This window comes from Tamandua tetradactyla, chromosome 6 (assembly GCF_023851605.1).
Source record: "Tamandua tetradactyla isolate mTamTet1 chromosome 6, mTamTet1.pri, whole genome shotgun sequence".
NCBI lineage: Eukaryota > Metazoa > Chordata > Mammalia > Pilosa > Myrmecophagidae > Tamandua > Tamandua tetradactyla.
In genome coordinates this window covers 75,177,605-75,204,091 of record NC_135332.1, presented here as the reverse complement: position 1 = coordinate 75,204,091, position 26,487 = coordinate 75,177,605, and the positions used below count along the sequence as shown (strand labels likewise).

Below are 26,487 nucleotides of genomic sequence, written 5' to 3'. Positions count from 1 at the left end.
ATGCAGACATCGGCTTGTGAGGGTGCAGAGACTGAAGGAATCCTCTACAGATGGCCCTGGGGAGGCGGCGAGGAGGCCGGTGAACCCTTGAGTCTGCATACACATCACTCACGATGCATGTGAAGCGGACAAAGGCGCTGGGCCTCATGGAGCTTGCATTTCAGCGATGAAACACAAATATCACACCTATGAGTGAGAAGGTGGAAGGGTAAACCCTGCAGCAGAGGGGTCAGAGAGAGGAAGGGGCAAGGCTGAGGACTCAGCAGGCCCTGGAGAGACTGCTGAGGGGACAAAGGCATGGGCAGGGGGACATCTGCATTCAAGAGCGGGTCCAGGCAAGAGGCACACTGAGACAGAATGCGCTTGGCCTTGTCAGCATGTTCCCGTGAACAACATCCCCCTCTGGTGTGTCCCAAAGCCCCTAAGGGAGGGGCCTGCTCCCCCCCACAACCTGGGTCTGTCCCAACTCCTTCTGTCCTCACTCACTCCAGCATTCTCACAAGTCTCAGCAGTAAACCTCACCTGCAGAAATCCAGGCCCAGACATCTAATCACCCTGGGCAGCCCCACGCAGGGCTGACCCTCCTAGCCTCCTCCCAGACAGCTTGTCTGCTACCTCTTGGCTGAGGGTGTTCCATCCTTCTGACTGCACTGCCTTCCACCAGGAGAGCCAGCCACTTCCCACCCCTCTGCAGTTAATGCCTGCACTCCTGTGACATTCCTTTAACGACCCACCCCCTGAACATGCACACATGTATGTACGCACACGCACATAGGTATGCACACGTGCACCTGCACACACACAAATGCACTACCACCACAGGAGGGTTTCAGGTTGTTGAAGCACGGCATCAGGAATCTCCATTGGGGTCAAGCCTCACAGAGCCTGGGGACTGGGCAGGGGGAAAATCCTATGGTGTGCCATAGACAGGGCATCACTTTGAGAAACCAAATTTTACAATGAAATTCATACTCTTCCCTGATTCAAGAGAATACCCACAGCGACAGACACAATCTGTTAACAACACCTTAAATTGGTCGTATTTTATAACTCACACTTGCTCCAACATAAAGGTGGTAACTGCTTCTCTGGATGCAGCCCTGACGGTGGCTTCCTGCTCACCATCCCTGTCACGGTTCTGACCTTAGGCCAAAATGCCTGTTCTAGAGGAAGGGCAAGCAACAGTGTTATCAAAACAAGGCATAACATATGTTCGCTCCAGGAGAAAAATGCTTTTTTTAAAACAGAAACAGAGAGGAACAATCAGTCTCTGCATGTAGTCAAAGATGCTTCACTAGAGTCTTGACTTTCCTTTCCATACCAGATTTTCTAACAGCTCAAATCTGTACAAATGTTAAAAATCTAACAAAGCACACCATAATCAAAACCAAAAGCAGCTTCCTCAATCTGCAGAGTGTATGGGACTTCTGGCTACAGCCTGCATCGGGGGCCTGGTTCCTACTTTGTGTCTGTCTCCTCTGGGCAGAGATGCACCCAAGCCAGGGTGGCCTTGCTCACAGGTGAACTGAGACAAACAGGGCCACAGTGGACGGCAGGGGTCAGTGAGCTCTACAAATAGAGAGCCACAGCCACCATGAGAACACTCACAGGCTCCCACTGAGGCACACTGCTCTGCCAGTCACCAAGTGCACAGCCAGCCTAGGGCAGGCCCAGTCCAGGAGGCATGGACTGCTGTGCAGCATCCTTGGCTCAAAGACCCAAAAGTCTTGGGAGCTCACAGTCCAGGATGACTCCATGCCTGCCTACCCTCTCCCATCACTCAGTTCAGATGCAAGTTTCCATCATTCCTCACAAGGACATCCCTAAGAAAATCCCTGCACCGTTTAATCCTGCCTTGGCATCTGCTTGGAGGACCCAGACTGATGCAGGAATGCTACATAAAGGTCAGTTATTGTTCAAACCAACATGCAAAATTCTCCACCTAAGGATAACAAGGAAGAATGAGGAATCACACCAAATATCCAGAGAGCAGAACACTGAACTTCTTCAAAAGCACAACAATGGCACAAAGCGGGAGGTGCCCTGTTTGGAGCAACATACACACCTGTCAAAACACTGACACCAGACCACACGCATTTCACTGTGTGGATTGCTGGAACCATGGAAAGACCAAGGGGGCTTCCAGCTCTCAGCAGCCCTAAGATGCTCACAACCACGAGTGGGCTCAATAAGGAGCCACCAACTGCTAGAAAGACCTAAACCAGGGCTGACAAAGGAAGGTCCCTATAATGGATGGGTTCAGATGTCAACTTGGCCAGGTGATGGTGCCCAGTTGTCTAGACAGGCAAGCATTGGCCTAATCATTACTGTAAGGACATTTGGAGGCTGGCTGATAAACCAGAGAGCTGGTTCATTAAATCATCAGTCAGTTGATTGCATCTGTGGCCGATTACATCTACAATCAACTTAAGTTATGTTTTCTGCAAATCAGTTGGATTTGATCCAATCAGTTGAAGACTTTTAAGGAAGCAGAGAGAATTTTCACAACTTCTTCAGCTAGTCAGAGTAGATTTCATCAAGGAACTTCATCAGAGCTGTCACCTTGCAGCCTGCCCTATGGATTTTGGATTCCTGCATCCCCAGGGATGCATGAGACACTTTTATAAATCTCATATTTACAGTAAAAATATCTGTTTTATTTTGCTAAGGCTGCCAGAATATACAATACCAGAAACAGAATGGCTTTTATTAAGGAAATTTATTAAGTTAGAAGTTTACCATTCTAAAACCATAAAGACGTCCAAACTAAGGTACCCAGAAAAAGAAAGTTTGACTCAAGAAAGACCAATGAATCCAGAACACTTTTGTCAGCTGGGAAGACACATGGCTGGCATCTGCTGGTCCTTTTGCTTCTGGTTTCAAACAGCTTCCCCACAGAGGAATTTTCTTTCTGCATCTCCAAACGTCTCTGTCTGTATCAGTTCTGAACTCTTTTCCTCTCCATGAGCTCTCTTAAAGACTCCAGTAAACTAATTAAGACCCTCCTGGGATGGGCAGAGTTACATCTCCATCTAATCAAAAGGTCCCACTCACAATTGGGTGAGTCACCTCTCCATGCAAACAACTTAATCAAAAGTCTCTACCCTAAACAATAGGTCTGATCCCAAAAGACTGGACGAGAGCAGAAAGAACATGGCTTTTCTGAGGTATACAACAGCCTCAAACCAGCACAGTCCTTGAACCAGCGCCACCAAAAATAAAGAAGACCAAGTAGCCATCCAGTAATGGTCCTCACAGAAAAGTGACAACAAAAATAGAGAAAAAGAATATGGACCATTGTCTATTGAAGTCAAAGACGAAAGATGAGCTTATGGCACAATGCAAGGCATGTGTGTGAGTGTGACTATGCTGGACAGCGTGAGCATATCTATATGTGTACTAGGCACGTGCATGTATCTACTGTGTGAGTGTATACTGGATGAATGTGAAGATGTGAGCACTGGATAAGTATATGAGCATGTGTCCCAGATGAATGTGAGTGTGAATGTGCTGGAAAAGTGTGAGTATGTCTGTGTGTGTACTGGGCGTGTTCATGTATCTATTGTGCGTGAGCATGTGTGTGTGCTGGATGAATGTGTGTATGTGCAAGTTAAGTATGTGAGCATGTGTGTGTACTGGGCACATGTTTGTATCTACTGTGTGTATGAATATGCTAAAAAAGTACATGCGTGTCTGTGGAATGCTGGTTGAAGGTGTGTGTGTACTCGAATGTGTATATGTGGAGGATGAGTTTAAGTGTGTGTGTACTGGGCATGTGTATGTATCTACTATGTGTGAGTGAATGCTGGAAAACTGTGAGTGTGTTTGTGTATGTGCTGGATGAGTGTGCGTATGTGCGGGATTAGTGTGAGCATGTGTATCTAGTGTATATGAGTGTGCTGAAAAAGTATGTGTGCTAGATGAATGTGTATATGTGCTGAATGAGTGTGCACATGTATACTATGAGTGTGTGAGCATATGTATCTACTGGGCATGTGTGTGTATCTTTTGTGTGTGAGTGTGCTGGAAGAATGTGTGTATATGTGAGTATGCATGTATGTATAAGACTGTGTGTACACGTGTGCACCACATGTGTGCATGGAGAGGGCTGGTCAGCATACCCTACAAAGAGGCAATGCAAGGAAAGCACAGAGCCCCCTCCTGAGCATCTCTGTCCAAGAAACAGAGTCCACTTTCCCAGATGCCCTCAAGGCACCACCGAAACAGGCACCCATGCCTTTTAATCTGACCTCTCCACAGAGTTACTTCTTCCCCCTTCATTACACATGAATGAAGGGCCACATTTCCTCTAAGACACAAAACAAAAGAGTGTTACTTCCCACCCCGCCAGCTCCCTCCTTACACTGCCCTGCACAATACTTCCAGGCAGGGAGAGAGCTCAGAGCACAAAGGAGCCTGCAGTAGGGCTCAGCGCAGCACACAGGAGGAATCTGCCAGGTGCCCACCCAGAGAGAAATTCCAGGATGATTCCTCTGCCTGGGGAGCACAGGAAGGACAGGAGAAGGCCAATTCATTTTTCATTAAGTTTCAAAGCTTTTGAAAATCAGCTTGACACTCTTCATTTATCACAAGGTCACCATCCCCAAGCCTTACTCTAAATCATCCACTCGGAGAGATTTTGGCCTGAGCTATTTTTGGATGCACATGTGTATGTGCAGGATGAGAATAAGTGTGCGTGTACTAGACATGTGTGTGTATCTACTATGTGTGAGTGTGAATGCTGGAACTACTCAAGATCAGTAGATACCATCTGACATCACAGACATGAAGCTGCACACACGCACTCACCACTCAGGTATGAAAAGCATCAAAGAAAAGAAGTTTTCATCTTCTTTAAGATGAACTAGAGCTCAGCACAATAAAGGCAGTGATTTCACCTCAATCCACTTTGTTATACACATACACATACAAATCTGTATTTATAAATAAACATTCTGTCATTTACTTGCAATGAAACAAAAAAAATTAATAAAAATGCAGGAATAAATCTTTGTGACCTTGGGTTAGACGATGATTTCTCAGATCTGACACCAAAATTATAAGCAGTAAAAGGGAAGCAGACAGCTTGGACTTAAAATTAAAAGTTTTTGTACATCAAAGCACACCATCAGGAAAGGAGGAAGACAACCCACAGAATGGGAGAAAATATTTGCAAATATAAAGAACTTAATATCCAGAATATTTAAAGAACTTTTACAACAGCAATAAAAAGACAAAAAAAACCCAACTGAAAAATGAACAAAGGACCAGAATAGACAGTTCTTCACAGAAAATATACAAATGGCTCATAAGTATTTGAAAAGATGCTCAACATCATTTGTGATGAGTGAAATACAAACTGAAGTCTTAGTGAGATGCCACTTCACACCCACTAAGAAGGCTATGGAAATAAAAGTGTTGGTGAAGATGTGGAGAAATCTGAATTCTCATACATTGCTGGTGGGAATGTAAATTTGGAGCAGCTACTTTGGGAAAGTATTTGATAGTCTGTTAAAAACTTAACATGCAATCACTATTTGAGCCTAGTTAAGACCTAAGAGAAAAGAAAACCTACGTCCCCGCAAAAACCTGAAAATAAATGCTCACTGCTGATAACAGACAAAAAAAAATCAGAAAAAGCCCAAGTGTCCAACTGAGAAAGTGATAAACAAAATGCAGTCTAGCCTACAACAGAATTCAGCCATAGAAAGGACTGAAATTCTAACAGATGCTATAACATGAACGAACTTCAAAAACATTACTCCAAGTAAAAGAAATCAGACACAAAGATATACATTCAGATGACATTTAATACCCAGAAATGCAAATTTATAGAGATGAGAAGTAGATAAATACTTGCCAGTAAATGGGGAGTGCCAAATGACTGGCAATGGATACAGCACTTCTTTACAGATGATGAAAGCATTCTGAGATTCAATAATGGTATTTGTTGCACAATTCTGCAAATATACTAAAATATATTGAATTGTAGGGTGAACTTTATGGTATGTAAACCATATCTCAATAAAGCAGAAAATGGAACTCAAGACTGCAGGGTGTAAGGGTCCCACGTGAGCACCCCTTGTCTGAGCAGCCGTCGTTTCTGACCCAAAGGAGACGCTGGGGCCAGAACTGACAGGGGACTCAGAGACCCTCCTGAGTCTGCAAGGGCACTCGGAGGGCAGGCACCTCCTATCACAAAGGCACCGCCCAGCCAATGGGGTGGGGCTGCAGTGGCTCTGCCCACTCCCCCACCGCCAACCATGGAGGGGTTCCAGCAACCCCAAGCACTCTTCACGGCCAAACAAGGAGGGGCTCCAGCAGCCCCATCCACCCCTCACCCAGCACAGCTCCTGGGCTCCATGTGGAGCTCAAGTGTTCAGCAATCCTGTGGCCAGCCCATTCCCTGCCCACCACCTGCTTGGGGCCTCCTGCCAGCCTCCTGCCAGCCTCCTGCCACAGGGGGCTCCAATCCCAATGGAAGTTGCCTGGAAGCAACAAAACTGAGTCTGAAACACAAAAATCTTGAGAGATGACAATGGTTCCTGGACCTCCAAAATCAAACACACTGCATATCTGTGGCATTAAAATTTCATGGTCCAAAAGAGGTAATTGGGAGGCAGGGGTGGAAATGTATACAGTGGTTCCTTAAAAAAAACTGATAATTGGAGGAGAATGTGAAGAGACATCAGTCTAATTTTGTTCTTTTGTACAAACACTTCTGTTAATAAAAGTCAGGGAGAAAGTGATCAGGCATTGAGTAGAGATATGAATGAAGCTGATCTGGATAGGACTAAGGTGTATCAGAAGACTGGGTAAAGGATGATATGGTCCATATTTTAAAACTGCAACTTTTGCGTAAGACTTAAGGAACAGATGTTCATTTGGTGGCGCAAAATTTATGTTTTGGGTAGTACATTTCCTAATTTAACTTGTATGGTCAGATTAGTTGAACACCATAAGAATACGGAATCATGAACAAGGCATGAGATTTTGTTGGTTTGTCCAGGTGATGCCCCAATAAATTCCAAAGTGATTTGGACAGTGAATAAAGAAGTATACGCAAAGTCCCCTTGGGGGAATGGGAAGAAAGGGGGAAAAATTCAACTTTCCCATTTGGAGAATTCCTGATATTCTCGCAAGCAGTGGAGATAACCAAATCAATAGGCCGAGCCCTCAATCTTGGGGTTCGCCCCCATGAAACTCATTCCTACAAAGGACACACTAAACCTATTTAAAATTAGGCCTAAGAGTCACTCCCAGAGAACCACTTTTGCTGTTCAGATGTGGCCTCTCTTTCTAAGCCGACATGGCAAGTGAACTCACTGATGCCCCCCTACGGGGGGACATGACTCCCAGGAGTATAAACCTCGCTGGCAATGTGGGACAGAAATCCCGGGGTGAGACGGGATCCAACACCAAGGGATTGAGAAAACCTTCTTGACCAAAAAGGGGAAAAGAGAAATGAGATAAAGTGTCAGTGGCTGAGAGCTTTCAGGTTACCTAGAGGTTATTCTTAGGCACTTTACATATATATATATTTATCACCTTTTAACTTTATGATATATTGGAGTGGCTAGAGGGAAACTGTAGAGTTGTGTTTCAGTAGCCTTGTTTCCTGAAGGTAATTATATAATGATATAGCTTTTACAATGTGACTGTGTGAGTGCAAAAACTTTGTGTCTGATGCTCCTTTTATCTAGGGTATGGACCAGATAAGTAAAAAATATGAATAAGAAATAAACACATAATAGGAGGAACAAAGGCTAAGATAAATTGGGTAGATGGAAATACCAGTGGTCAATGAGAAGGAGGGGTAAGGGGTATAACATGTATGAGTTTTTATTTTATTTTCTTTTTCTGGAGTTATGCAGATGTTCAAAAAAATGATCATGGAAATGAATGCACAACTATGTGATGATATTGTGAGCCAGTGATTACACAGTATGTATGTTTGTATGTCAAGAATGTTCATATGTTTATATGTTCTTTTATCAATTAAAATATTAGGGAAAAAAGGTCAGGGAAAGCAAACAGATGATGGCTGAAAGCCAGATCAAAGTACGCAAATTTACACCTGCTGAGAGGCCAGCACACTGGAACCCATGGGACAGCTCTGCCCCCCATGACACCAACACGTCCATTACTTGCCATCAGTGAGCCGAGAAGGGAGCAGCAGACCTCTTCTGCCCAGCTCTGCCAGAGCTAGGCACCCACCATGCCAGGCGTCATTCGTCTCCTGGAAACTGCAAGGACACAGAAATCCCGAGGTTAGAGCTCTGGCTGCACTGCTGGATTCAGCAGCCACAGCCTCCACAGAATGCCATACACTAGCCAGCCCATACTCTCTGGTCTAAGCCCCTCTTAGATCCCTGAGTGATTTTCAAAACATGTGTTGGGCTAACGAAATAAAATACTTCCAATATGAAGATAGCCACCATGTTGAGTACTTCTTTTCCCATCTCAGGACAGTGAATGGAGTCCTGGAGGATATTGTGGCTGACAGTGCAGCCCACAGCACCAACAAACCTGAACAGACCAACGGGCAGTGCTGCCAGGTTGAAGCCAAACCTCGGCTGCTTCCTGCCTCAGTAATGATGTCCCAAACACGGTGCACACCCAGCAACAGCCTCACTCCCATCAAGGAGTCACAATACTGGGACTAAGATGGAGGAATGACATCAAATGAGGAGCACAGCACAACGGCAGAAAAGGGAGGACAGCCTTCTTTAAATGGCACTCACTGTTAAAAATAAAGAATAATAACATGGCATGCAGAGAATCTTTTCCTTACTTTGTGAAACACGGGCTTTTAATAACAATTGTAATGCCAATCGATCAAGTCATAAGTAAAATATTATATTTAACAAAAATGTCCCCTGGGGTGGTTTGGAAGCTCCCTTGCTTAAACATGCATCTCTGGTATCACAGAATATTATTTCTTAAATTGACAATGGCTGTTTTGAGTTTCCTAACTTTGCTGGCAATACAAACATCACAAAAAGGCACCACAGATTACAGAGCTTTTCTTATTCTAATAAATAAATATGATGGCAAAGATATGTTTAGGAAAACCAATTAAACCACATAACTAGCTGGCAAGAAGCACAAAAGTGTTGACAGGAGAGTAAAGGGTTTGCTCACTCAACAAATATTGCCTGTGTGCCTGCTGTGGGCACCAGGCACTTCTCTCCTGGCCATGGGGAAGCAGCAAGCCAACAGCCAGCACCCTGCCCCTGCAGCACACAGTCTATTAATGCAAGTGATCACGATGATCCTTTCCTTTTCATTTCCAGATGTTCTGTTAAATGTCTTCCCCAAAGGCTATACGATCATCTCCAAAATTATATATCAGGACTTTGTCCTTTAGGATTTTTAAATAAGAGAAATGTTTCACATTTTCATAAAGATTTATAACACTTTAAAGAACTTGATAAAATATCAATATTCTGATAATTCAAATATTAGTAAATAAATGCCTACTACTCCAGTGCCTGTATCCTGCTTGTAAACAGCTGCTAGAGCAGCAACTCCAGGTCCACGGGGACCACCTACCAGGCTGTGCAGGGTGTGGCCCGAGAGGCCCTGACATCACCCCTCCACACTGCCTACCCAGGGGCCCAGTCCTGGGTGTCTAGAGGAACAAACACCACCACCACCTCCTCTCTGAGGAGCCACAGGGGCCTCACCTGGCCCACCTTACCCTAAACCCTCCAGGTAGAGCCAGGCCCCCAGGCTCAGGGCCTGGTGAGCAGAAGGAGCCTCTTCCCAGGTAGGTGCAGGGCCCAGAGGGTGGCCAGGTCCCAACTACCCTCACCCTTGCCTGCCCAACCTGCCCAACTGGACGTGGCCACAGAACAGCAACACTGACATCACAGTGTTAAAATCTTGCTCTTGTCAAAACACTGGCTGGAAGGGCACAGGCACAGACAGGCTGAGCACCTCCTAGGGGGAGGGGAGGTCTGACACGAGGCCAAGGGACACACCAGGGGTGATCCAGGATTACACGAGGACTTGGAGGAGCAAGGACAAGAGCCAGCAGTGGGCAACCACACATAGGCGGAGAGGCAAAGAGGAAGGTAGGGATGATGGTCTCAGCCCTTCAGTGCTGTGGAAACAACTAAGCCAGCATGGGATGACGTCCATAGCGGTGCAGAATGGAGGGATATGTGCCTGAGAGCAGGACAAGCGAAAGGAGGGGTACTGGGTTGTCTGCTGCGGTGGGGGGGGATAGGAGACAACCTCCCTACCATCAGCCTTCTTACCTTGAACCAAAATATCACCCGGTGAGGGAGAAGACGTCACAAAACTGAAAGGGAGAAGCAGAAAGGCACCTGTGCGACGAGAGCCCTGCAGAGACTGGGAACCGATCCTGTGGGCGGGCCTCTAAGCTCAAGAGGACCCCAGCAGATACCCTGTGACAAGGCCAGAAGGCCAGTACCCATGCTGAGGGAGACCCCCAGGCAGTAAGCCCCCTCGGAGGGCTGCAGGCTGTGAAGGTGGGGCCTGAGTACAGGGGCAGAGGCTGTTAGGAACCAGAAGAAATGGGCAACAGAAGCAACACGGACACCAAGGCAAGTCTAAATGCTTGAGGTGCAGTGCAGCGGGGTCCCTGAGCAGTAAGCAGGTCCCCAGACCCCCAAGACTGGGTCCTGCAGCATTGCAAGCACTGGTCACTGTGGATCCCATGGTGTCACTCAGACCCAGACACACCCAGCAGCTGGCTTGACAACGATGAGGGAGGCTCTGCAGTATGCACTCCTGGGGCCCAGAAACCTCTCCCAGCTGGGGCAGCCCTGTGGGGAAGGGCAACTGGCCTGGCGTGCTGGGAGGCAGTGTGCATAGGAGGTAAGAAGCAGCGGGATAACAGGTGGGCCCTACTCTTCAAATTTGGGCCCGTCACGTCACTGTCACAAGGGGGCTGTTTGCAGACTGCCCCCCTGCACTCACAGTGGGCCCCACTGGAGAACGGTGCCATCCACACCAGCAGCAGAGTGGAGAGCCCAAGGGCTGAGCGTCTGGGAGTTAATTTAATGAACGTTCTGTTTCTAACCCATTTCAGAAAAGCTGGCCACTCATCACCCTATGGGGTTCTAGCCCCCAGAGACCCCCACACTGTGGGCACTCAGCCTCTCAAGGACCAGCCCCTCAGAGACCCCCACACTGTGAGGACTGAGTGGGCAGTGGGCCTCTCCGGGACCCCCATACTTCAGGGACCCAGCCCCCTGGAGACCCCCATGTTGCAGGAATGCAGCCCTTGGGGGCAGCCTCATTCAAGCAGCTGCACTGCCTCAGCTGAAGGTTTACCAATCCTAAACACACAGTTTTCATAAGTACACCAGTCCGAGTCCCCATGTTCTCCAAGATGCTGCCCTGGGCAGACATCCTGCTTTAAATACGCCAAGGTCTGCTCCAGATTCAGGTGACAACCCCTGCCTTCAACACACCCTGCTGTGGGCCTAGGGAATTGTCTCCATCCTCCACAACCTAGCTACACTAAGATAAGAGGCATAAACGAAAATAAAAGTTAAGGCCAAGGGCATTGTAAGACTGCGGTAGACAGAACAAATGAAAACAAAGACTTAAGCTGGTAACATGAGCACACTTCTCACAGAAACAGTCTGGGCCAGAGAGGGTAGGCTTGGAAGAAAAGGCGGCAAGTTAAATTGAGGCATGTTGGGTCTCAGGGGCCCACAAGGCAGTCAAGCAAAAGGTCCCACAGCCCATCAGAAATGAGGGATTTAGGTTTAGGAAAGAGGCCAGGACAGGAGCATCACCCACTGCATAAGGGTGGACAGTGGTCCCTGGACAGTGGCCAGAAAGAATAGGTGGGCAGCGGGCACCCTGCCCAGGCCCCACGGCCCAGAGAAGGGCAAAGAGAAATGAAACCAGGTGTAGAGCAAAGGGAAAGAAGGCAGAGAATGTGAAGAGAAGCTCTAGGAGGCTGGATAAAAAGATAAACCACAGGCAGGAAAGTGGGCAGAAACAGGATGGGGAGAGAAGGAAGGAGGAAAGCACTTGGGGCAGATGGCTTCCCCCACTCCAGAGGTGAGGAGTCAGGAGGCTGGAGGAGCTCAGCCCTTCCTGCTCTCCTGGAGGCCAGGCCTGCTCCCTCAAGCAGGAGGCCCCCCTACCCAGGCTGCACCCCAGGGAAGTACACCCCTGCACCTGGGACCAGCAGGCTGCCATCAGCATGACCACCAGAAAAGAAAGGCAGTGACGGGTCCTAAAATGGGTCAGCAGAAAGAGGGAAACGCTTTGTTATCACCTAATCTCTGCACCCCAGGAAACAACACCAAGAAGAAGCTTATGTTTTCTGACAGGCACAGGGTGATGAGATGTTTCCACTGAGACTCACTGCCACATGGGCAGCGTTATTCTGAAAAGATGGCCAGTGTCTGACACACTGTTTCCTACATCCCTTAAATTGTCACTGAGCAGGCTTCAGGCAAAGTGCAAGAAAACACATGCCAAGAAGGAATACAATACTCTGGTGGATGCTCGCAGAGCTTTCTCTTATGACTAACATGCATTTGAGCACCAAAAGTGCTGACAGCAAAGCTCTCTACAAGCCAGTCACAGTCCTTGCACAAAGATAATTCCGGAAGGAAGCAAGTGGGTCACGCAGGGCCCGAACAGGGAGGCCAGGGCACTATGCTCCATGTTCAAGGACATCCGCTTCTGAGCTAGGAGAGATATACCCATGAGCAGAGTTAGGGCACCAAGTGGGAGGGGGGTGGACTAAGAGCTCACCTGTGAGCATATAGCTGTCTCTTGTCTGCAGGCCCCAGGCTCAGTCCCTGAAAACCTTCCAGCCACACCCCCTGGTCCCCGCCCCAATCCTCAGGCCTCAGAGGACCAAGACACCCCAAATTCCCCAAAAGGTCAATCAGACACACACAACAACGTCACTAGCCACATGTAGCCATTTAGGTTTCTTTCTTTCTTTTTTTAGAGAAACTGTAAGTTTACAGGAAGATAAAGCAGAAAATACAGAGACATTTAAATCTAAATTAAATAACATTTAGAGTTCAGATCTGTTATGCTATCTTCATTTAAGGGCACAAGTGGCTATACACATCAGATAGTGCAAATAGATCCCCCGGATTCCCCCCCAAGGACCCCAGTCGGCCTCTCAGGATGGATGTCTACAAGTGTGTACATTCAAAACCAATAAAGAGTGACATATTAGAAACAGCTAGAGTTCTCAAGGTTAACTTCAAAAGAGAAGGCGGCTTTGTGGGTTCTGAAGATAACTCAACAGAAAAACCTAAGAAGGCACAGAGAGAACAACTACCACCTTTAATCTCACAGTAGAACCAGTTGCACTTGGGCTTCACTCTCCTGGCTTACCTGAAACAGTCCAGCACAGAGCCAACCACATCGTCCGCCAGTTCTCTGGGAAGCCGTCCAGCCATCCTCCCAATCCTGGAAGGAGCGCAGAGGACACACGTCAGCCCCTTTCCATTAGCACCAAGGCTCCCCGGGGATACCAGCTCAAGCACAGCTCATATGCAATGGCTCTTACAACCCTTGCTATGGGGTGCACTGCCACCTGGGGCAGGGGAATGAGGGTGTGGGAAGGCACAAGGAAAACAACATTTGTAAGGTAAAAAGACAAATCTGGCCAACTCAAAATTTTGCACATCCAACAGAGGCAAGACAATCAAGAGGCCTAAAATTCAATCTTAGAAATCAAAATTAAAATGTTAACCCATGAGGGTGGTGTAGTGGTGGCTCAGTGGCAGAATTCTCACCCGCCATGCCAAAAACCCAGGTTCAATTCCCGGAGCCTGCCCATGAAAAAAATAATACTTAATTAATTAAATGTTAAGCAATGAATAAAGATTGGAAACACTGTTCTCCCTACCTTTTAAAACCTATAAACTGTTTGTTGCTCGAGTGCCATAAGAAGTATTTCAGCATTAAAAAGGCTCACAAAACGGTGGAATCTATGATTTCTAAAACTGAACTACAACGCCCCAACTTCCTGCTCATTTCGGTGAAGACCCAGACACATACCCTTTGGCTGCGGACCATCGCACGACGGTGTCGCGGTCTTTCACCCCGGCCAGCAGCTCCCCTGCCAGGAGAGACAGAGAAAGCTGAGGGGCAGCAAAACCACCATTCGACATAAAGCTTCCTTTTCCTGCTATTAGGCCATCCATTCTGTATATTACTCAAAGAATACCTTGAAGGAAATTATGTTAAGAATCTTCATTTTAATTACAAGAAAAGGAAAGCATTTCTTTTTGTATTACCTTACAACATTTGTAAGGTAAAAAGACAAATCTGGCCAACTCAAAATTTTGCACATCCAACAGAGGCAAGACAATCAAGAGGCCTAAAATTCAATCTTAGAAATCAAAATTAAAATATTAACCCATGAGGGTGGTGCAGTGGTGGCTCAGTGGCAGAATTCTCACCTGCCATGCCAGAAACCCAGGTTTCAGACTAAGGAGAACTTCTCTCAATAGTACCTTAAAAAGGAGCTCTCAAGTCTGCCCAGCTGCACTGTTTCAACTGCTGATGTGTGCATCAGCAACAAGGAAAACTGGGAGGTCCCTGATACCTGTGTGGAGTTTTAAGGACCAGGAGCCAAGAGCCAGAAATAAAGGCCAGTGCCCCATGCTCAGCAAAGGGCCCAGAAGGTCGCAGGTCACTTGGTGGCAGCCGCCAGTGGGAAGGCAGGCAGCACAGACAGACAAGGTGTCCTCCCAGGAGCCAGGATGTCTGAGAGAGCAGGGGGTGAGGCCCAGATGTCAGGGCAAAGCAAGCAGGATGCCAGCCTTGCCTCCCCACCTTCCAGATATCAGAAATGACTCAAATGAAAGGCAGATGGTAGGTTACACAGAACATGAGAACAAGCAGCTGTGTGAGAGGGACGCAGGGGTGACTTACCAATGACATGCTCCACCTCCTCCGGGACATCGTAGTCTTCATCGCTGTCCACAGTAACAACAGCCTGGGGGGTCTGCGCACGTTGACCCTGGGCAGGAAGTGTCAGATTAGCAGCCAAAGAACGGCACCCACGTTGGTACCTACACAGAACACAGGCAGTGCTTCAGGACAGGCGACATGACTTGGAAGCCGAAAAACAAACCATCGTGATGACTGCAATTCACATTTTAGTGTCACCTCAAATTCTAAAAGCTGTGCATGAAAACTCCACATACATTACAGAGACATGACAAAACAGGAGCAAACTGAGGAATTACATATCAGCAACATGAAGAGCCAAGAAAAGTAACTGCTCTAAACAACAGGACTACGTCCAAGCCCCATGTTACTCAAAATCTTCACAGGCTGCAAAGCCTTAACTATAAGAAGAGAGATGATAAAGTAAGAAAATAAGAATGTATGTGCTAGAATGACATGTCAGGGCCATTTAAACAACCAGCACACCTTCCCAAAGAGGCTCCCCTCCTGTCGGCCGCCTCCTTGGTGAGCAGTGCCTCTGCCCACTGCCATGCAGGCCACATGCGGGGCTCCCGTATCACCTTGTGCATACTGTCCACTGCCAACTTCACCCTATTCTGCCTCCCAAATGGGTCTCAGAGGTCCCCGCAAACAACAGCTACTCTGCCCTCGACCCCAGCCAAGGCCACCAGCTTTATCTCGGCCTGGACGGAAGCAGTGGCGACCTGCACATGCTGGCCTGGCCCTCTCAATGCAGAGTACACACCATGGCAGGTCCATTTCCTCACCTGTGAATGAGAATGCCATCCTGACCAGAGCAGATGGGAATATGGCAGAGGATTGTGCACAGAACAATTCAGACCAGCACAGGGAGGCTCTACAAATGTCGGCCCTGCCTTCCAGAGGCTGACTATGCCAGCAGGGCCAGGCTCTTGGGCCAGCCCAACCCAGGTCAGAGCCTTGCACATAAAAGTATCCAGTGCGGATTACAGAACAAATGCTGGGGATTATAGCCTGAGGCAGGCCCCAGAATCTAAGTAACATGGGCTCAGTAGACAGAATACCAGAAGTTGCTAACTGTGGCCTTGAATGTGTCATCTCATTTCTCAGCCTTGGTTTCCTACTTCATAAAACAAGGAAAGGGACAGTGCCTCTACAAGCCCCCACAATCCCCGCTCTGACCCCCAGCCTGAAGTATAGGCTAGACCCAGCAAACCTCCTACAAAATGAGGAAAAGGACAGTGCCTCTACATAGGCTTCACAATCCCCGCTCTGACCCCTGCCCAGAGTGTGGGCTGGATCTGGCAACGTTCCTATAAAACAAGGAAAGAGACAGTGCTTCTACATGTCCCCATGATATCCACTCTGACACCTGTGCCGAGTACAACTGTACCTGGTGACCCTCCTATAAAACAAGGAAAGGGACAGTGCTTCTATAAGCCCCGATGAGCCCTGCTCTGACCCCCTACCCTGAATGTGGCTGGACGGGTGACCCTCCTATACACAGAGTGCAGCACGGTGCTGGGAGCCCTTCCAAGACGAGGTTACAGAACGACCGTGGCCTCTGTCCTTCTCGTTCCTGCTCGCTCTGATGGCACCACCCGCCATGGGGAGCTGCCCTGTGCAGAGGCCCAGGGGCAAGGAACCAAAGGAAGTTCCCAGCCAACAGCCCCCAAGGAATGGGGTCCAGCCAGCAACCACACTGGACCTGGAATCAGAGCCTCCTCCAGTTGACCCTGGGGATGCCTGCACGTTGGCCGGCCTTCATGAAGCCCTGGGAGAGACCCTGTGCGGGGGGATCCAGAGAGGCCAAGCCCAGAGATCCCACCCAGGGGAGCCAGAGAGGCTGTGCCCAGAGATCCTGTTCAGGGGTCATGGAGAGACCCTGCTCAGAGACCCTGTCCAGGGTGCCTGGAGAGGCCATCCCCAGAGACCTTACCCAGGGGGACCCAGTGAGGCCATGCCCAGGGACCCTGTCCAGGGGACCCAGACCCGGTAAGGCCATGCCCAGAGACCCGGCACAGGGACCTGGAGAGACTGTGCCTACAATTCGACCAAAAATGGCAAGATATAATATTTACGCCACTAAAACTTTAACCTGCTGAATTTGGGGTAATCTGTTACACAGCATTAGATAACCATGCCAGGAGAATGTCACCCTCTTTCAAAGGACTGTTGCTTAAACCACAGAGAAACTGCCATAAGACTAATGAACAGTGGGCACTCAAATAATGGCAGCCACCATTTGCCTCAAAGAAGGACATGCATTAATTACTTCAGAAGGAAGTACCCCATGAAACTAGAAAAGTAATAAGCTGTAGGCTGCTGCTGGACTTACCCTTCTGCCATAAAATACTACAACTTGGACAAAACACAAACAACAACCAAAGCAGGGCTACAATTCTTAAAAGACAGGAAGCCCACAAGATGCCCTTCCCTTTGTCTCTGGCTTCTCCCCAAAGGAAATTTCCAAACAGAAACAAAGAGAAATGTCACCCAAGCAGGGTACAGCAGTCTTGCTAGATGGAAGAAACAACCTCTAAGACTGCCAAGTAGCCTGGAATTTAGGGAATAAGATGAAGAAGAAAAGAGAGTGGTAGAGAAGGAATCCCAAAATTCTGCTTAAAAATCCCCCTGCAATCCTTCGGTAACCTCTCAAACATGCACGTACAAGGAAAGGTGGACCACAACACAGCTGGGGGAAGGGCAGGAGGGCTGGGAGTAGATATTGGGGAGTCACTGAGATGTGGGCCCAGCAAGAGTGACTGACACCCCCATGGCTCCAACAAAGATCCCGAAAGCAACACACTAGAAAGACAGGTCATTAACTGCCTGCTACAGACCCACCCTACCTTTCCCCAAGCTCGTCCTCAGGTAGAGCTTTCACCCCTTACAGTTTGGAGAAACCACACCTGCCAGGTGCACCACCATGCCAGCACAGCCCCCCAAGCCCACGCAGGGCTACAGCATGGCCTTTCCCACATCTACATTACACATCATCTACAGGTATCACCCAGGATCACCCAGGTGTCCCCCCTGCTTTTCCACTTAAAAAGGAAAACCTGCAGTAGTTTGGAGAAGGACCAAGGCCACTAGACCTATGAAAAAAACAGTAGCAGGAGGCAGACAGGGAGAGGGATGGGCAGCCACCTAGACAGGGACAATACCCACAGAGCACAGGGTCCCTGATCTGGACAACAAAATGACTACCTACTCCCCCACCATCACAGCATACTGGTGTTTTTGTAAATTGAGCTCAAATAACATGTCTAATGCTCATTTTTAGAGTAGAAGAGGGAGGAGAGGAGGGACAAAGTGGAGAAAAGGGCCAAAGACTCATCAAAAACCTTATTTTCCTTACTCCTTCTTAGGACTATGTTTCAGTAAGTTCAAGTCTTCTGAAATGCCAAAGGAAGTCTAAAGAAAAACATTACACACCATCCGAAATCCAAGCAATTAGAAGCTATGTAGACAAACATGCCTTTTCATTCAAAAAAAGGAAAAGAGTTACACACACCCCAAAAGATGAGGAGAGCCTCCAGACAAGAAGCACTGTGCCCAGTTTGAGGGACCTCGAGAAGGGTCTACCCTACAGCACCAGCCAAGCTAATTGGCAGAGAGGAAGTATAACAACATTTAACATCTCTAAAACACACACTGAATAAAATTATCATGTTCTAAACTATTTCACTTCCTGCGTAAATGTTCACAGTAAAGAACATTAATTTTCTATGATGTTTTGGAAACTAGCCACTAACATTTAGTCTCATAAACAACTTTTTTGTAGATGTTAGCCATATACAGAACACCCAAAAGTGTTTCAGTATAAGAGCACTAAAACACAACACGCTTCTTCGGAATTTGCTAAAACATGGGGTAAAAGCTAAGCTGAACTTAACAAATTAATTCCTTCCCAAACCACACATATTAGAACTTAAAGTGAAAGGTTATTAAAAACACAAGCATTCCAAGCACTTTTAAAAAGTCTGATCCTGTGTGAGCCACAATTTATAATCCATTTATTAATTAAAGCCACTTAATGCCAAGGCACAATTCCATGAGCAAGCAAAAGAATTTATTTTCAAAAATACACTTAAGAAGTGAGCTTGATTTTCTTTGAAAGATGCCTGTATTTCAGATTTATTAATTAAAATGGAGCTTGCTACCACAGCCCAAATCTGTGAGGTTGCACTACATCTGAACAGTATGTCACACAAAGCACAGAAATGAGGTTCTCTAGCCATCATTCTATCTGGAAGATGTACAATCAGGGAATGATGGAAAATCAGAAATGTTTTGAGAATAAGGTAAAAGGTAAGGCAGATAGCACTTTTCACTAATCTATCTACTCTGCCACTGCCACCTAAAATGAATGAGGTCACAGCGCCAACCAGGGGCCAAGATGCTCAGGCCACATGCGCACTCAGCTCACTCTACCAACCTCCACTTGGCCACCTGCGGTTTCAGGAAGGTCAGGCCCAGTCGCTGGACGAGTTTCACCCCAAGCTTCCGGAGGAGAGTCTGGTTACTCTCGGAGAGTCTGCAGTTATCAAGGCACTTGAGAACACTGGTAGCTGCAGATGACAAGACAGGAAACTTGATTTGATACAAGGGATTTCATATGATTTCCAAACTACATCATCTGTATTTGACATCACCACACAAAAGCCACAGGCAATGCTACAGATCTAATGACCTAGGCTTATACTGACTCCTCTAAGCCCTGTTTTATAAAGGCCTCTTTCTTCTGTATCATTTGCCAAAAACAGCTAGTCAAATCTACTCAATTTCCTCACTGTGAAGCAGAAAACACAGAGATGGGTAGACAAGAGAACCCAGGGAGAAGGAGAGGTTGTTCTGAGTAAGGAGAACAGCATATACAAAGGGCCAGAAGGGCAAAAATACATGAGGAGGGTGAGAAGAGAGTATTAGTAACAGTAGGATTGGAGCCAAAGTGTGAGGGACTCCACTGCATTGTCCAGCATGGCTGCCAAGGCCCTTGGCGGGAGGCAGCAGGCGAGCCAAGGGGATACTGAGGCAGGAGAGCCTGAAGGACAACACGTCGTATGGAAGATAGAGGGGAGGCCCTAAGACAGGAGCAACACGTGGGAGGCCATGGATGGCTTTAAAGATGAGCACCAGGTAAAATGGACAACACCTCATTACCAACTGAATGCGGGAAGAGGAGAGTGAGGAAGTGAGGACTGCAGGTGCTGGAGCTGAGAGGAAGAGCAGCTTTTAGGCAAAGTGAGAAGCCAGGACACTAGTGCACCAAACTGGAGTACTGGAGCTAAGTGAAGGCCAGAACCCTGGATCAAACACAGGGATGTGGTCTGGCCTTGGACATGGACATGAGCCTGGACATGGGCAGGGATGTGGACAGGGACACGGTCTGCCGTGGGCAGGAAGGTGGCCAGGGGCATGGTTTGGCTGTGGGCAGGGATGCAGGCAGAAAATTGAGGGCCACCAAATTGTCCCAGGTAACTGAAGCTATGGCAGTGACTGCAGGCACAGGTACTTTCTGCTTAATTTACAAAAGTGTGCCTTTAATATTAGATAAATTGCAGTAACACTTGACTATTTTCTCAAAAACTCAAATAGTATGCAGTGACTAAACTGGGTGATCCTTAATTGACAATAACCCAAAACGTAAAAGGAGCATGCACATTTCTGTTTCCCCAGGACAGATGCGATCCCTGCTCGCTTTTCTAGAACAGAGCATGAGACTGAGGTTGTGTATTAAAAGGAGCCCTGGTCTTTTAGATGTGCACATTGAGACACAAACAGATGAAACAACAGGATGTCTGGGTGGGGGCAGGAAGTAAGTGGAGGAATACAGACAGCACCCCGAAGCTGAAGATAGAAATACAACATGGTTCGGTGTGCCAGTCTTTTTTCCCTGATACACACTAAAAAACTTTCCATAATGAAAACTTCGAAAGAAAACCTCTACAGTTTAAAACTGAAATTCAGACATCTTCTAAAACATAAAACTCTCTTGAAATTTCTCTTGATATAGGAAGTCAACCTCTCTGCAAAGAAAACCACTGCACACTTATTTCCATAAATTGAGGTTCAATGTAAAGAGAACAAGGCAAAGGTCACAATTCCAGAGGGAAACCAGCTGCCACTGGGGAGGACCTCCGCCTGCACTGAATCCCACCCAGGATCAGGACACACACAGGCAGGGACTCTGAGAAACACCTCAACCTGCAGAGAAGGCCTGAGCAATCTCCCTCATCTCTAGTGATGAGGGGATTTCTAGAAGTTAAAACACATAGGCACACACAAAACAAAACAAATAGAAACGAGGAACTGGGAGGGCCACAGTGGCTCAGCAGGCAGAGTTCTCGCCTGCCATACCAGAGACCTGGGTTCGATTTCTGGTGCCTGCCCATGCAAAAAAAAAACAAACAGCAAAGCGTCCAAATATATCAAGTTTCAGATTTTAAAACCTATGATTAAAATGTCAAGGACACACACTTGATCACACATAAGTAAACTCACATCACAAACACACCCACTCATAAAAACAAACCTTACCATACGGTAAACAGTCTTCACGCTTTCCATGTTTAAATATTTGTGCCTAAAATAAAAAAGAAAAGGCATTTTAAAATGCTACAAGAACTAGAGTAACTTTCCAGAAACCTACTAACCTCCAGATGGGTCCCTGGACCAGATAAGTCCTGAAACCTAGAGGGCCCAGCCTCTCCAGAACATGAGCTAGTTCCATCTCCCTACCCCATATTAGTGACAGACCCTTTCAACATGAAAAAGTTAGCATGGCCATAGCCCAAATACCCCTAAAGTGTGGGATAGAAAGATCAAAGGTAATGGTGGAGTTATGCAGAGAATATAGGATTTAACAAATGAATTTGATTGCTGAATCATTAAATTGATATCTCTTTTAGTCTCCAGTATCTTAGAGCAGCTAGAAGCAAAAACCTAAAAGTGTGAAATTGTATGTAACCCATGTCAAACTCTGAAATATGTTCTAAAGCTAATTGTGGTGCTGTGCTTTGAAATTTATAGCTTTTCGGATATATGTTATTTTCTACAAAAAAGGAAAAAAAAAAGTCGATTGTGATGATAAAAAATTATTTATGCCTTCTAGCCTCCTATATTCTGGAACAGCTAGAAGGAAACCTTTAAGAGGATCATATGGTAGCCCATGACAAACTCTGGGATCTGTCCTGTAACTACTGGTTGAAGAGTGCTTTGAAAACTATTGTTTTTTTCTTTCTTTGCTTTGTATATATGTTATATTTTACAATAAAAAAGTTTTTTTAAAAAATGCTGCAAGAACATTTACAAATTTAAAACATAAGTTATCAAAACAATTTATTTCATCTTCCAAAATTTTTATCTTAAATATTCACCACCAAATAAGAGGAGAGTTTCTGGGCACAATAAAGGAGCTATAAGAACTGGGAGAGGAGGCTACAGAGGGCAGCTTCTTGTCCACGCAAGGCAGGCACTGAGCTCTGCTCATAGCCTCATCTTTGAAATGTGTCCAAGCTGAAGTTAAAGGCATTAGCTTGTGAAAGAACGACTAAATAATCTCTATTTTAAAAACTACCCGTGTATATGCACAAAGACATCAAAGATAAAAGTTGCAGGTCAGACTATCTCACACCTAGGAAAGGAAGCACGCATGAGAACTGGCCTCCCCTCTAACTTCCTTCCTACTCCCCCCACCCCTCACCTCCTCCTGCAGAGCCCAGCAGCAGGGGCAGCACCGTGCCCTCAGGACCGATGTAAAGGGACCTTAGCAGGCCCCCAGGTCCCGGCTCAGGTCCCTTGCGGTCTGAAACAGGCCTCGGCTCCTCCAGGTAACCAACCACACAGGCTACCTTCAAACACACACCTCGCACCTCACGAAATAAGCACATCCAGAGAATGTCCAAGTGTCACGGGCGCCCTGATGCTGGCCCAGCTGAATTCCCAGCCTGAGAATCTACCTTCCATGTTAAGGTCTAGACGATGAGCAAGATCACACACATAAGCCCCTCCCAATCCCTTTATGCAGAACCCTAGAACTAAGCACCAAGAACGTCTTTTCCTTCAGAAAACAGGGTGGAAGGGGCTGGCGTGGACTCCACTGTTCACCATGACTTCAAGTATCCTGGGCCCCTCTGCACTGGGACTGTCCCCTGCCCAGCTATGACTAGCCAGACTGCAAAACACAAGGTCACAGAGACAAGGAGGCTCGCTAATGGGAAGAGATGCTTCCTCAAGGGTCTGGTTGGTGGCAGCTAAGTCCAAGAAGGGTGAGGCCGTGTAAGAGGCTCCATGGTACACCCAGCCAAAAGCAGTGCTGGAAACACACTGGGCACCAGACAGAACCCACATGGCTCAGCAGCAGGCGTGCAGCACAAAGCCACAGGCCACAGGGCTACGACTCACAAGACCCTCTGGACAGCTCAAGAAAGGGGCCTAGGACTGCTCAGACTGGGCCACAGCCCACAGTGCCAGAACTCCCAGGTCCTTCTCTCAGGACTGTGGCTTCAGTCGCCAGCTCTCCTGTTGGCTCTGGAGTCTTCCATAAGTCTGCTGACTGGCAGATGGGCAGAAGTCTCTCCCCAGAGTCAAACCCCCTTTCTTCTCAGCATTAATTCTCCCCCGAGCAACTTAACCTCAAATCTCAGTCCACCCACCAGAGGCCCCGACCACACTCTCCAGGACTGGTACTATCAGGGGACACAGCAGGACCGTGGTGCCAGCTTCCAACTCAGCCAATGCTGTCTCCTGCCCAGGTCAGAGGCCAGTCTCTGTGTCCTTCAGAACACAAGGTCACCAAGCACACTGGCACAGCACAGCCAGGACCGCTTTTCACACGGTCAGCCAGTACCATGCAAGAGCCTTAAAACAAGCTTGACAGAAATATTCACATCTACTGCAAGGCTGCAAGTGATAAAAATCATTCAGGCTTAAACCAACTTTGAAAATGGTATTCGTAACCATATGCTTAAATAAAAGTACAGATAATCTCTTGGTATACTAAGAGAAATTTTGCCAAAATTCCCCAAATTGTGAAGCATCTCTATTATGCCACGGGCTGCTGAAGACACTCAAGTGGAAAACACGACCATGAAGGCAATCTCAGAGCCAGTCCTTCACAGCTGCCAGAAGCACCACAGCCTATCTCAGGCTCTGCAGGAAGGTGAGAGAGTGGCCACATGTGCAGGCTGGAGGAAGAGACCCCACTCCCACTCACGCACCTGCCCCCAGCCCAGGTAGACAGGTACAGCTGGGATTAATAAAGCACAGATTCATGCTGACACACTATAGGAGCCAAAGTACCCGTTATGTTGAAATCAGCACTACTGTCACATAAGGAATGGCAAAATTTCCTATTAGTTTTAAAAGAAGCCCTCAAAAAATGGTATGGCAATTACGTAGAATGCATGCTGAAGTACTCAGAGATAGTATGAACATCTATAATTTACTTTGTAATGGCTTGACAACAACAAAAAAAAGAGCATTCTGAGGATTTATAAAATGAGAATGAGAGGACTGAAGAAGAGACTAAATCAAAGGGTTAATAACGGAACATCACGAGCAATTTTATGGCAAACAAACCAGATAACACTGAGGAAAGGACAAATCCCAAGAAAGACACAAATTACAAAAACTGACTCAGAACAGAAAATTTGTATAGACTTACTGTCATGTAGAAAAATTAAATGAGTAATTTAAAATCTTTCCACAAAGAAAACCTTAGACTCACATGGCTCTACTAATGAATTCTATCAAACATTTAAGAAAAAATACTACCCTACACTAACTTTCAGAAAACAGAAACTCATTTTATGGGGACAGTATTGTCCTAATACAAAAACCAAACGCATCACAAAAAAATTATAGACCAATATCCCCATGAATATAGATGCAAAAATCCTTAACAAAATATCACAACAAATATAGCAACATACAAAAAGGATTTTTAGAATATAACCTAATGATGTTTATCCCAGGAATGCAAGTGTGGCTCTACATCCAAATATCAATTCATCTGACATACCACAGCAATAGAAAAGAGGACAGAACAAAACACATGATCTTAATGAAAGCAGAAAAAGAATTTGGCAATAGCCAACACTCATTCATGATTTAAAAAAAGAAACTCCCAATAAAGTAAGAACAGAAGGGACCATCTTCAAACTGATAAAGGGCATTTACGAAAAACCCACAGCTAATATCACACTTAATAATAAAGACTGAATGCTTTCCTATAAGATCAGGAACAGACAAGGATAGCTATCTACTCCCACCATTTATATTTAATATTTCTAGCCAGTGAAATAATTCAAGAAAAATAAATTAAAAGCATACAGATTGGGAAAAAAAGTAAAGTTTTCTTTATTCACAGACCAACATGACCTTCTAATTAGAAAATTCTAAAGAATCTTTTAAAACAAAACTAGTAGGACTAATAAGCAAGTTTAGCAAGGTTGCAGAACGAAATATTTGTTCAAAATTTCTATACATTAGCAAAATATTTAGGAATTAATTTTACAGAAAAGTACAAGCCCTCCACAGTGAAGAATAAAAATCACTGCTGACAGACATTAAAGATCAAAATAAGGGGAGAACTATACCATGTTCACAGATGGATGACTTGATACTGTGAACGCTCCACAAACGGATCTACAGATTCAATGCAATACCTAAAATGTATATGGAAATGCAAACAACCTATAATAGTCAAAATGACTTTGAAAAACAATTTGAAGGATTCATGTTACTTGATTTCAAAACCGATCAAACAGTTACAGGAATCAAGAAAGAGTGGTACTGGCATAAGTACAGATGTACAGAAGAAAGGAACCAAACAGAGCCCAGAGAGAAACGTCCCACCTACGCCCACCTGGCTCTCACAGGGGAGCCGAGGCAAGTCAACAGGGAAAGGAGAGTCCTTGCAACAAGTGGTGCTGAAAAGTAAGTGTCCATATGCACAAAAAACGAACTTCACACCATATACAAAAATTAACTCAAAATCGATCATGGACCTAAACAAATATAAAATCTAAAACTATAAAACTTGCAGAACAAATGGGAGAAAATCTATGTGACCTTGGATTTGACGGTGAGTTAACATGACATCAAAAGCACAATCCATAAAAGATTTAGACATGATTTAAATTTTAAATTTTTGCTATCAAATGACACCATTAAGAAAATTAAAAAATAAGCCACAGCCTGGGAGAAAATGTTTATAAATCACATAGCTGATAAAAGGCTTATATCCACAAGACACTCCTACAATTCTATAAAATGCCCAATAAAAAATGAGCAAAAGGTATGAAATGACACTTCACCAAAGAAATATCTATGGATAGTTAGTAAGTACATGAAAAGATGGTCATTAGGCTTCAGGGAAATGCAAATGAAGACCACTTCACATCCATTAGAATGGCTACTATTTTAAAATGGAAAATAAGTGTTGATGAGGATACAGAAAAACAGGAACCCTCAAAAATTGGTGGGGGTGTAAAATGGTACAGCTACTGTGGAAAACAGTTTGATGGCTCCTCGAAAAGTTAAACACAGAACTACCGAATG

At 46.1% G+C, this 26,487-nt stretch overlaps 1 protein-coding gene across 3 annotated transcripts in view; it reads right to left on the bottom strand.

Moving 5' to 3' along the window:
- TBCD (tubulin folding cofactor D) overlaps positions 1–26,487 on the bottom strand; it is a 251,762-nt gene that overhangs the window by 169,989 nt on the left and 55,286 nt on the right. Inside the window, exons 9-16 of one of the 3 annotated variants that reach the window (XM_077166310.1) lie at positions 21,463–21,508; positions 19,361–19,493; positions 14,902–15,041; positions 14,023–14,083; positions 13,354–13,428; positions 8,152–8,246; positions 5,861–5,971; positions 1,056–1,163 (exon numbers count right to left, since the gene is read on the bottom strand). In XM_077166310.1, the coding sequence (XP_077022425.1) occupies positions 1,056–1,163; positions 5,861–5,971; positions 8,152–8,246; positions 13,354–13,428; positions 14,023–14,083; positions 14,902–15,041; positions 19,361–19,493; positions 21,463–21,508 (769 nt within the window). The remainder of the gene's footprint in view (positions 1–1,055; positions 1,164–5,860; positions 5,972–8,151; positions 8,247–13,353; positions 13,429–14,022; positions 14,084–14,901; positions 15,042–19,360; positions 19,494–21,462; positions 21,509–26,487) is intronic. The other 2 variants (XM_077166311.1, XM_077166312.1) reach the window with 2 other exon arrangements.